General features: G+C 47.1%; 1 protein-coding gene across 1 annotated transcript in view; it reads right to left on the bottom strand.

The window, feature by feature from the left end:
* Positions 1–6,026: 6,026 nt before the first annotated feature.
* The window catches only part of LOC140392295 (interferon-induced protein with tetratricopeptide repeats 5-like), an 18,040-nt gene continuing 11,517 nt past the window's right edge, over positions 6,027–12,549 (bottom strand). Inside the window, exon 2 of the mRNA XM_072477610.1 lies at positions 6,027–7,281. Coding sequence (XP_072333711.1) covers positions 6,027–7,281 — 1,255 coding nt within the window. The remainder of the gene's footprint in view (positions 7,282–12,549) is intronic.

The following is a 12,549-nucleotide window of genomic DNA, read 5'->3' as shown; positions in this document are numbered from 1 at the left end:
CAGGTGGATCGGCAATGTGGGGGGGGGTGGTGCATGCGGGTGGGGTGGGTGAGTTTGGGGAGGGGGGTGAGGGTGCTGGGTGGGTGGATGGGTGGGGGGTGTGGGTGGTCGGCTGTTGCCATGGTGTGCGGTCTGTGGCCATACTACCCGATTCCCACGCCCATCTAGTCAGTGAAGCGGGCGGCTATCCGCCTGTCCCGTGCCCGCTGGGCCAGCCGGTAACGGTGGACAGCCACCCGCCTGTGTCTAGCCCGTCTGCCCTGACCATTGCCCCCATCCCCCTCATCTGGGGAGGACTGGGCCTCTTCCTGCTGCTCCTCCACTCCGCCCTCCTCTGCCTGCGGCACATCGCCCCTCTGCTGGGCTATGTTGTGCAGGACGCAGCATACCACAATGATGCAGCCGACCCTATCTGACCGATACTGGAGGGCGCCCCCAGAGAGGTCCAGGCACCTGAAACGCATCTTCAGCACGCCAAAGCACCTCTCTATCACTCCCCTTGTCGCTACATGGGCATCATTGTAGCGGTTCTCCGCCTCATTGCGTGGCCTCCGTACAGGCGTCATCAGCCACGATCGCAATGGGTAGCCCCTGTCGCCCAGCAACCAGCCCCTCAGCCGGGGATGGCGTCCCTCGTACATGCCGGGGATGGATGACCGCGACAACACGTATGAGTCGTGTACACTGCCTGGGTAACGGGCACAGATGTGCAGGATCATCATGCGGTGGTCGTAGACAACCTGTATGTTCATCGAATAGGTCCCCTTCCTATTGGTGAACACGGCCCTGTTATCTGCAGGTGGCCGCACGGCGACATGCATCCCATCAATCGCGCCCTGGACGATGGGGAACCCGGCCACGGCAGAGTAGCCCACGGCTCGGGCATCTTGGCTGGCCCGGTCCACAGGGAAGCGGATGTAGCAGTGCGCCATGGCATATAGAGCATCTGTCACTGCCCGGATGCACCGATGCACCGATGGGTGGGAACGACGACATGTCATCATTGCCCATATCCCCTCCTTCCCCACAGCCAGGTGGCATGGACCGCATGGGTCCAACTGTTGGAGGCTGGCACCTGGCCAGGTGGACCAACTCACTTGACCCCCCATCCCCCTCCCCGGCACGGACCCCCCCCCCATCCCCCTCCCCGGCACAGACCCCCCATCCCCCTCCCCGGCACGGACCCCCCCATCCCCCTCCCCGGCACGGACTTCCCATCCTCCTCCCGGGCACGGACCCCCCTCCCGGCACTCCCCCGGAGCCCAGCCCACTCTAACCCCCCCCCCCCACCGCACACACACACACACAACCCTAGACTCACCTCTCCCCACACATTCAGACTGCGGCCACGCCATTGCCTGCCCTGCAGCCAACCCCCCAGGCCGTCAGTCACCTCCACGCTGGTCGACGTGAACCTGGAGCACAGGTTGACGCCGATTGAAAGGAGGTTTGATTTACGTCGACGTGACCGGTCATCACGTCGACGGGACTTCGGCCCATCCGCAAGGGAGAATATTGGCAGGCCCAAAATCGGCTGCCTTGCGCACACCCGTGCCATTCTCCGACGTCTGCGGCGCCATTAACGCCCCGCCGACTTTTCTCCCTTCGGAGACTTCGGCAACCGGCGGGGGCGGGATTCACGGCGGCCAACGGCCATTCTCCGACCCTCTGGGGGGTCGGAGAATGACGCCCATGTTTCCTAAAGCATATGTTACCCTTTGGGACTCGAGTGTAATTGGGAAGGATCAAACAGGGCGGCTGGCGTGTTACATTAAACCTAGGCCACCACCATCCTGTTAAGGTAAGATAAAATGTTCTCATTCGCTACAAGGATGAGGAAATACAGACTTAAATTATGAGTTGGATCAGTATTTGACAAATCTGCATATTAGAGTGTGTAGCTAGTCTCACTCTAATATGCACTTTCCTGATCCACCTGAGGCTTTGAGATCTAACCCCTTCGCCTTGGAGCCCTTTGATGAGATAAAGGGGGACCAGGTGGAATGGCACTTGAAGTGGGTCCCCTGAGGGATCAGAGGTAACTGCGTAGTTGGCCTCTGAGGAGGGTGGCACCTTGGCACAGTTTTTTTTTGTAAATGGTTTTTTATTGGGTTTTTGAACAAAGTATATTTACCGTTATGTACACAGAATAAGATATATATATACAGATGAGAAGGGCACACACAAACATACCAAAAGAAAGTAACAATAAAAAATAAAATAAAAACTGAAATAAAATAACTGGTCGAGTATTGGAGACTGGCGAGGTTGGTAGACATTTGGGTGCCGCAGAAACGATAAGAGAGGGCAATACTCGAATGGGTCTGGTGTTGGTACACCCTGGCACAGTTGGTGTCACCTTGGCACTGCCTGCCTGGCATCCTGGCAGGGGTGATGCCAGGATGGTAGTGCCAGGCATTTTGCCTATGCTGGGAATCGGATCTGGGTGTGCCCTGCTTGTGTGAGGTGGGGTGCAGGGGGAGTTCCCCTTCTGGGTGAGTTGCGGCTTACCGAAAAATGAGGTGTCAACCGGTGATGCTACAACACAGAACTCCTTGTGTGTTAAACAACGTAAGCAGCAACTAATAGACAGAGCTAAGCGATTCCACAACAAACGCATCAGATGTACGCTCTGCAGTCCTGCTACATCCAGCCATGAATGATGGTGGACAATTAAATAATTCACTGGAGGAGGAGGCTCCACAAATATCCCATCCTCACTTATGGAGGCGGCCAGCATATATGTGCAAAATGCCAAGGCTGAGGCTTTTGCAACAATCTACAACCAGAAAGTAGAGTGGATGATCCATCTCGGTCTCCTCCGGAGGTCCCGGCTTCACAGATGTCAGTTTTCAGCCAATACGATTCACTCCACATAATATCAAGAAACGACTGAAGACACAGGATACTGCAAAGGCTATGGGCCGTGAGAATATCCCGGTAATAGTACTGAAGACTTGTGCTCCAGAACTTGCCCCACCCCTAGCCAAGCTGTTCCAGTACAACTACAACACTGGCATCTACCAGACAATGTAGAAACTTTCCCAGGTATGTCTTGTACACAAGAAACAGGACAAATCCAAAAGCTAATTGCCGTCCTACATTCCATCATAAGTAAAGTGAGGGAAAGAGTCATCACGAGCTATCAAGCAGCACTTACTCAGCACCACGCCGCGCCAACTGCGGGCGCCGATTCTCCGGAGAATCGCCGCGACTGGTGCGAATCGCATCATGCCGCGCCGACTGCGGGCGCCTAATTCTGCTCCTATATCTTGTGGTCTTACCAATGTGATCTATGACCTTTGGCTCTGCGTCCTCACCCTGAGAATACTCTATAACTGCTCAATGATATCCTTGACACTTCCACCATGGAGCTAACATACCATCCTGAAATCACATCTGCAACCACAGGAATTTAAATAAACACAATAAAATGTTAAATAACTCTCGTTCTGACCTCACGTCTGATGTGACCATCAATTCCCTCAAAGACACGAGTAGAAGTAAACCGTGGTCTTAATTAGCTTAGAACAGTGCCTGCCTGTGACTGGTACAATACTGTGAACCGCCTACAGGTCAACTGCTCTTTATACTTCCTTTCAAGGGGAGGAGCCATGGGCGGAGCCCGTACACGCCCCAACATATCCCCCTGTGGGTGAAGCCACACAATGGCCCATAGGTGGAGCCCACAAGGTCAAAAACATAACATAGCTGTAACACAATGGCAGAACATAATACTGATACCCTCGTGAATTACTAGTACTATACATTCACCACAACGTCATTTTATTTTTCAAAACCCTGACTCTCGTTGGAACAGTCACCCTGTTACTTTTTTAAATCCCCAACTCGCTAAGGAACTCTCACTCTGCCCCGCCACCATTTCCTTTTCAAAGTAATGGCTCTTGCTGGATCTCTCACTTTGTCCTTGTGCAAGTTTATTTCAAATTGCAGACAGCTAATTTGGGTCATTGTGTATGTTCAAGGCTGAGATTAAACAGATTTTTAATCAGTCAGGGAATCAAGGGTTATGGGGATCAGGTGGGAAAGTGGAGTTGCGACAATAGAACCAGGTGTGTCTGTGTGTATCATGGCTCAGTGCTAGCAGAACCTAAATAAAAGAAGGGACACTGTTGTCAGTGACAAACCCAGGAACACAGGAGCAACCTTCATAGAAGAGGGACCCTGAGCTATCGGCTCAGAGAAGGAGACATCCACACTGAGTGATTGCAGCCTTGCCAGCTCCTTCACGAGCGTGGGTAACACCGAGATCTCAGCAGTGAGTCCGAGTCATCTCTATACTATATTCTCAGAAATCACAATCAACGTAGCTCTTCTGAATGAAGTAGAGTTGTACTAAGTTCAGGTGTCTTTGTTGTATCTGTCTCAGACCAAAGAGCAGGGTCTCAGTCTGTAATGATATGTTGACAGACATGTAACTAAAGGGTTAATCACAACACTTAGCTGTAACACGACCACTCGAGGGCATTACAAGAACCACATTATATACTAGCTCCCTAAGGATCTTTTCTCTTTCCACACAGGAGTACCAGACAGTACTAGTATAGTATGGATAGATCACAGCTCAGACAACACATGTAGTTCAGATACAGTTTATGTAGTTATATTTCATTACTTTATTTCTAGAGATAGTTCAGTAGAGTGTCAAACTCATTTATTAGTTTTATTGCAACTTAATAAATTAGTTTGCTTTACATCGAAGACTCGTGTATTCTTCAGGATCATCAGCAACTAGTACGACATATATTACTTCAACACAGTAATATAACATGCTACCAGGAGTAGTAATGTAATATAACATGGTACCAGAAGTGACTACTGAATCTACAGGAGTAGCTAGACAGCAGTTGTAGAGTATAGATAGAGCACAGCTTAGACAACACGTGTAGTTCAGATACAGTTTATTTCATTACTTTATTTCTAGAGATAGTTCAGTAGAGTGTCAAACTCATTTATTAGTTTTATCGTTACTTAATAAATTTGTTTGCTTTACATCGAAGACTCGTGTATTCATCAGGATCATCAGCAACCAGTAACGACATATATTACTTCAACCCAGTAATATAACATGCTACCAGGAGTAGTAATATAATATAACACAGTCACCATGAATGTACCACAGTAACTGTCCTTCACTTAGATCAACAACTCAATCAAATCTTAGCCACAGTTTCATTTTATTTGTTATTTTAACATTCAATCTCTGATTATACAATTACAATTTATGTCTCAGTATCTGCTGCCATTAATTTTATTCTTTTAAACCCATGTTTATATTCTTTAGCCTTCCCCCATTTACTGCTTTCCCCCTCAGTGAGATGGTACAGTCTGTAGAAAATGGTTTTTCCTGGGTATTGTCCAGGCTGCTCTGTGATGGCCAATGAGGGACTCAGGTGGTTTGATGAAGGCCAGATGGTGGGGGATGAATGTAATCCGAGTGCGGCCTCAACCGAGACCTGGGATCCATGTCGCATTACATTCATCCCCCCCCCCCCCCCCATCTGGCCTGGGCTTGCAAAATCCTACAAACTGTCCTGGCTTGAGACCATTCACACCTCTTTAACCTGGGGTTACTCCTATCTCTGGATCGGTATAGACTTAATTACCTGCAAATGCTCGCATTCTAAGCATTGTCTTGCATCTTTGAATTTGTCTATATATATGTTTCTGGAACATACCTCTTCATTCACCTGAGGAAGGAGCAGTGCTCCGAAAGCTAGAGTTTGAAACAAACCTGTTGGACTTTAATCTGGTGTTGTAGGAAAGTAAATGACAAAGTTTCCGGCCAAACCATTTTCTATGTCCGAGAATGTGAATGAATCTTTCAGATATGTTAGGTTGGAAATTAATTGTTCGCCTGGATAGAAATGTTTAATTCAGGGAGAGCACGTAACTATTCAGCATCACCAAGTTCAATCTCCAAGATCTTTTCACAGCATTCCTCCCCATCCAACATATGTATGATCCCACAAATGCAGAAAGTCACGATGTCTGTGGGTTCTTGGCTATTTTCTCCAAATGGGTGCGACAATTGTTCCGTGAGTTTGAGTCATGTTTGATTTTAAATCCTTCCAGAAAATATTTGATGGCATTTGATTTGAGTGTCTGTAATTCTGTTCAAATAACCCAAACTGAAAACGTATTTCTTGCTTATTTTCTGGACATGTATTTTCCAATTCCAGGAGTTTACTGTAGATGTCCTCTGCTTCACGATATTCTTCATTTATGGAACAGATGTGTGCATAACCGAGTTCTGCAAGAATAAATGATGGCTTGAGCTCAAGTGCTTTTTTAAAACACTCTTTACAATCGTTGATTAACGTATCAATTTTGCCAGAACCTTTGCTGCCTTGAGATTTTTTCAGTGTCTGTATTTTGTTTTTGTAACACATGCCTTTCTGGTGGTATAAGAAGGCAGATTTGGGAGTCATTTTTAATGCTTTGTCCAGCAGCTTCAGGGCTTTTTCGATATTTCTAACCTTTCTGTAAAATTTTGCTGCATAACGGAGCACATATGGAAGACCAGGGGACTTCTCCAGTGCTTGTTGAACTAAAGTGTTTGCGTCCTCATATTGCTCGAAGACTCGGAGCTTCAGAGCCAACTGCACCATTGCTTCAGCGTCATTGGGATCGAGCTGAAGCACACGTCTCCATTGCTTCACTGATTGACTTGACTCAGCACTCTCAGTGGCACCAGAAAGCCCTTCCAGACGAGACAGGACAATTGCATATCCAACGTTCCAGTCAATGTTATTTGGATATTTCTTCTGAGCCATTTCAAAACAATACATTGCCTCATTATAGGATTGAACGCCAGACTTCAACAGTAACCAACCCTTCTCCCCAGATACTTCAGGTATCATTGCTGTGTACCGAGAGGCATCAGGAAATTGTTTACAGACCCTCTCCAGTTTGTCGAGGGAGGACTGAGCCTCTGTCAGTTGTCCCATGTGATAATATACCCAGGCATAGTTTCCATAGGTGATGATGATTCTTTCATCAAATTCATCTTCATGATTCTCCCTCAGTAATTTTTCAGCTTCCTCTAAGTTTTGAATCGCTTCCACATACTTTCCTTGCAGACAGTTTACAAAAGCGAGTTGGTTATAAGACGTGGCTTTATATTGCATATCAAGATGTATTGAATCTTCTAATCTTCGCTTCATATTGTCCAGGTCAATGTTTTTTCTCTGTGGAGCACACGTGAAGTGACATTGAAGCTGATCGAGATCCACTTTCAACAAATCTTTCTGTGTGTTACTGCAAGAGAAAAAAATCTTTCATGATCCATGTTACCTACAATTGTAACTTGCTGATAATGAACTTTTTTTCTTTGGAAATAATTTTAACCCGGGCCTTTGGTTACCACGAGATGACAGAGTAAGGATAATTAGCAATGTTACGGTACCATATGGTACTATGGCATGTAATTCATATTCCAGTACTGGATCCTATTGGTGACTCTGAACACTGACATTTCAAGAGAATTATTGTTTTGTTTAAAAAAAAAAAATTATTCTCCTCCTTTTTCACATTTTCTCCCAAATGTACAGAGGTTGATCTTCACCCTACCAGGATCCGCCTTCGGGCGATAAACAAGGCGAAGCCTACAACATCTGCCTCCGTTCCCGTTTTCAACCCCGGCTGGTCCGACACCCCAAATATGGCCTCCAGAGGGCCCGGGCCCAGTTTCACGTGCATCACTTTAGAGAATACCCTCCTTCCAGTAATCCTCCAGTTTTGGACAGGACCAAAACATATGAACGTGGTTTGCGGGCCCCCCTTCCCCCGCACTGTTCACACACATCTTCTACCTCCTCAAAGAGCCGGCTCATACTCGCCCTTGTGAGGTGTGCTCTATCTACCACCTTGAGCTGTGAAGTGGGAAATGGTTCAGAAGGGCACTTGGCACAGAAGATGGCTGCCTGACACACAAGATGGAGACACAGAGAATAAAGCAGGCATAACTGATGCCTGGAGCCCAGTGGGGTGCCAGTGGGACAGATAGGAACAGATCCAGGACAAAGGGAGCCAGACAGGAAGATTAAGAAATACATAAATGCGGGACACCACTTGAATAAAGCTGACTTCAGCCAAGGTGTACACAATGATATGCTAATACGAATGTCTTGGGCCATTTCCTAAAACAAAGGGACAATTAATACTGGTTTCCTGCTGCTACCTGTAACCTGTAAAACCTCTTTAACTATAACCATGGGTAAATGGCAAAATGCTTACAAATAGCGATGTACAATCTATAAAATGTTTAAAGATAACAAGGTGATAATTGTTTTGTATCTGGGCTCATTGTGAACCCGAAGTGGCTGTTTAAAGTAACAAGATGATAATTGTTTTGTATCTGGGCTCATTGTGAACCCAAAGTATAAAATGAATGACTGCCATTCAAACCACGAGAAAGGTTGGCTACCGTACCGCGGGGTACGTACGCTTTCTCCTGAAGATTTGTGTAACAATAAACTGCACTGATTGAACACAGTAAGTCTGACTCCCGAAGTGGTTGATTTTCCCACAACATATTGGCATAGTCTGGTAGGATATTACTTCTGGTGAGGTCCGATCGAAGGCCTCGATCGGAAAGCTGGGGTAAAGATTGTTTCGAATCTGCAGGAGTCAGACAGGTCAAAAGGTGCAGTTTAAAATAAGGTACCTATAGTGATAAGCATAGTGATATAAGTCTTGACTGTATAGTGACATGATAATAGATAAAGTTTGGTACTAACTGCTGATAGTATTAAGGATTTGTGGCTTGTGCAGATGAACAAATGGAAAAGGTAGTGCTGCCCCAAACGCCCAGCCTTAGACTGGCTGTCAAGAGGAGGAATCTCCCACACGAAGGTCAGGATTTGAAGTGGTCATTGAGGCACCAAAGGCACGAAGGATTGTGAAGCACAAGTGGCAGAAATCGGCTAACCCCGAACTCAGTAGTGGCGAACAAACGCAGAGTTCTTGTATGAAAGTAGAGCATAGGTTGGGTACTGGGCTGTCAAATGTCTTAGTAGCAGTGCGGAAAAGGAGCTGATCAACTCTGACCTAGAGCCGAACTCCGGTGGAGAAGCACGTTGCCGAGGTGGTAATAGTGGACACCGTGAGTATAAGTCAAACCCTGAGAGACGGTAGCGATAGCGCGGCGCTGGAATAGTAATAGTGGCTGGGGGGGGGGGGGGGGGGGGGGGGGGGGGGGTAGTGAAGTCCCTTCAGTAGAGAGCACATTTTGCTAGGAGGCAGCTGCGGCCGTACAGACGGTGCTAGGGTAGTAATAGTGGCTGGGGGTAGTGAAGTCCCTCCAGTAGAGAGCACACTTTACTCATAGGAACCGGGGTTATTGAAGTCTGCGAGATGGCAGGCAATGATATAAAAAGGGGATCTGCAGTTTCTCTTTTCGAGACATATATGACAGACAGACAAGCGGTGATAAAAAAGATGAAGAAGGACGGCTGGGACACTTCCCAGACCTTAGAACAACAGAGGGGTTGGATAGACAAAGAGAAGAGAAACAAGACTAAAAAGATAGGGATAATGTTAGTACGTGAGTTAGCAGGACGAATTGAACAAGTAGGCACCTCTACTGAAAAGTGGAAGGAAGACAAAGAGAAGATGAGGGAATTAGAATCTAGAGTAAGGGAACTGGAGAAACACAACCACGTGTTGAGAGAACAATAAGGGAGGGGGGAAACCGATCCCCTACCCCTTACGAGCCCACACAGCAGGGGCCAACCGCCCGTCCGGCAGGGTGGGGTGCGTTAGAATACAATTTAGCGCCAGTAACCCGAGGGGGATCAGAAGCTAATTATAAACCCTTTACCCCAGGTGAGAGACAGCAGATAATGGCTTCCCTGGGCAAATTGCAACCTAGAAGCGCAAACACCAAATTCTGTGAAGAATTAAACACAATCTGGGTAGGACACCAGTTACACCTAAGAGACGTACACCAGCTGGTCAGGGCAGCCTGTCCAGCAGATAAGTGGAGGCAGGTAGCTGGCGGACCCGGCACTCCTGCAGCCCAGGATTATAACGGGGGACGGTGGACACATGCCGTCGCTTTAACAGCAGAGATAGATGCACAGCATCCAATTGTCCAATTTAAAATGGAAATCCAGAGAGTGTTAGGGAACACTCCCACTAACTGGAGCAAGATCACTACCACAAGACAGCAGAAAAGGGAAGGAGCTTCTGAATACGGGGAACGATTGTTCCACGTGTACCAAGAGAGCTCAGGGCAAGGGAACCCATGCCGTGGGGAACGGGCGTTCATCCAAGCTTTTAAAGATGGACTCTCTAGTGCCCACCAGACTATCCTAAAAATGGGAGTGATTATGTCCCAGGATTACGACGAGTTGGTAGAGTGGGCTAGCGGGGTACAGGTAGAGGAGACATCCCAGGTCAGAGCAAGACCAGAAAGAGTAGCAACCCCCAGTAACGGGAACTGGGCCAAGCCGAAACTGACCTGCCACAATTGTGATGTGGAGATGCCGGCGTTGGACTGGGGTGAGCACAGTACGAAGTCTTACAACACCAGGTTAAAGTCCAACAGGTTTGTTTCGATGTCACTAGCTTTCGGCGCGCTGCTCCTTCCTCAGGTGAGGAAGGAGCAGCGTCACAATTGTGGCCGGCAAGGGCACAATGCGAGGGATTGCGGGGTCCCACAGAAAGGAGACAGACCAGGAGACACTGGGAAGCATTGCAGCCACTGTAATAAGTATGGACACTCAGAGGCAGTGTGTTGGGAGAAACATGGGAGACCCCCGACCCAATCAATTGGTCCTGCAACATCGATATGTACTCTTTGCCGTAGTTGCTTTGGCCAATCCCAAGGGTGAAGTGGTTGAAGAGGTGCCGTATTTCATATCCTAGCACAAAACTGACATTGACATACTCTTTCCTCAATCTGTGAGTCTAGTCCCAGTCACCAGAAATAGCTTCCTGTGACTCCTTTCATACATACAATTCCTGGATGTCCTTAGTGAAGTTGATCTACTTTACAATTCCACAAGTATGGGGGAATGATGATTCAGATCCCCCATGTTCCACTAATTCAAGCTCCCTTGTTTGGTACGGTTGGATTTCAGACTCTCCTCTGTTTATACAGTGGGTATATCTTTCAAGATCATGCCCCTGACCTTTCCCATCACCGGGTCTGACCTTGTGCACCTTTGCATTTGAATTGCAGTAATAGATACTCTATCCATCTGGGAAATGAACACAGTTCATATACGTCTTCTGTGATTCCGTTTTGTCCCATCTTGATAAATGTGATAGAGCATCCGCATTTGAAGTTCCTCCTAACTTCTGTATTTAATTTTGTAATTATGCTCTGTGAAGATGAGAGACCATCTCTGGTAACGACTCGCAGCCAGAGACGGTATTCCTTTGTATGGGCCAAATTTTGTTGTCAAAGGACTGTGGTCTGTTACCAAGGTAAAATGTTTTCTATACAAGTAGTGAGAAATCAGTTGACTCCAAATATTATACTTTAGGCTTTTTTTTCAATTGAGCATAATTCTGTTCAGCTCTTGTCAATGTTCTCAAAGTGAAATCTATTTGCCTTTCATCTCCATTTGGCATTACATGAGAGATAACGGCACCATCCCATAGGGTGAGGCTCACTTGTGAGTTGTAATTTTAACTTAGGGTCAAAATAATAATGATAGTAATAATCTTTGTTAGTGTCACAAGTAGATTTACATTAACGTTGCACTGAAGTTACTGTGAAAGTGAATGAAGTCTTCTGATTTCTTTATCACATTCTGACTTCAGCATATGCCTCTTTGCAGTCTTTTGTCCAAGTCCATAGTTAATTTGCACACAATAATGTATGAAGTGCTTTTAATACGGTAGAGAGATTTGGAATAAATTTGACAGAAATTGATGACTCCCAAAAAGGTCTGAGTTGCAATATATTCTGCAGTCTTATCGCATCTATAATCACAGTCATCTTCTTAGGTTCCTTGCGGAATCCGTCCTTATCAATTACATAGCCAAGATAGCTTATTGATAATTGGAAAAATTCACATTCGTCAGTCTTGATGCGAAGACCGGCGGGATTCTCCGTTCCAGAAACTAAGTGGTGATGCCAGGACTAAATCGGTGGTGTTTTACAACAAAAAAATTGGCACCGTTCCCAGAGCAATTCATCAACCGTTAATGGGCTAGCATTGGCGCCACATGGAACATTATCGATTCCAATGAAAAACAGTGTCCGATTCTCTGGAGTCGGGGTTGACACTCGAGAGGCTGACAAGCTGCAGCCTCATATAAGCACTCCACTCCCCACACACAGTCATCCTAGGCAACAAGATAACAGCAAGGAGAGCGGCACCACTCTTCACAGGTGCAGAACTGGGGACACTTTTGGACGCCGTGGAGGAAAGGCGGACCACTCTGTACCCGGGGTTGGAGAAGAGGTTGCCACCTGCCGCCTGCACCGTGCCTGGGGATAGGTGGAAGAGGCCATGAATGGCATGGGCAACATCGTCCAGACCGGCCAGCAGTGCAGGAAAAAGCTGCACA

This window comes from Scyliorhinus torazame, chromosome 16, assembly GCF_047496885.1.
Source record: "Scyliorhinus torazame isolate Kashiwa2021f chromosome 16, sScyTor2.1, whole genome shotgun sequence".
NCBI classification, from domain to species: domain Eukaryota; kingdom Metazoa; phylum Chordata; class Chondrichthyes; order Carcharhiniformes; family Scyliorhinidae; genus Scyliorhinus; species Scyliorhinus torazame.
This window is presented reverse-complemented; position numbering and strand designations above follow the sequence as displayed.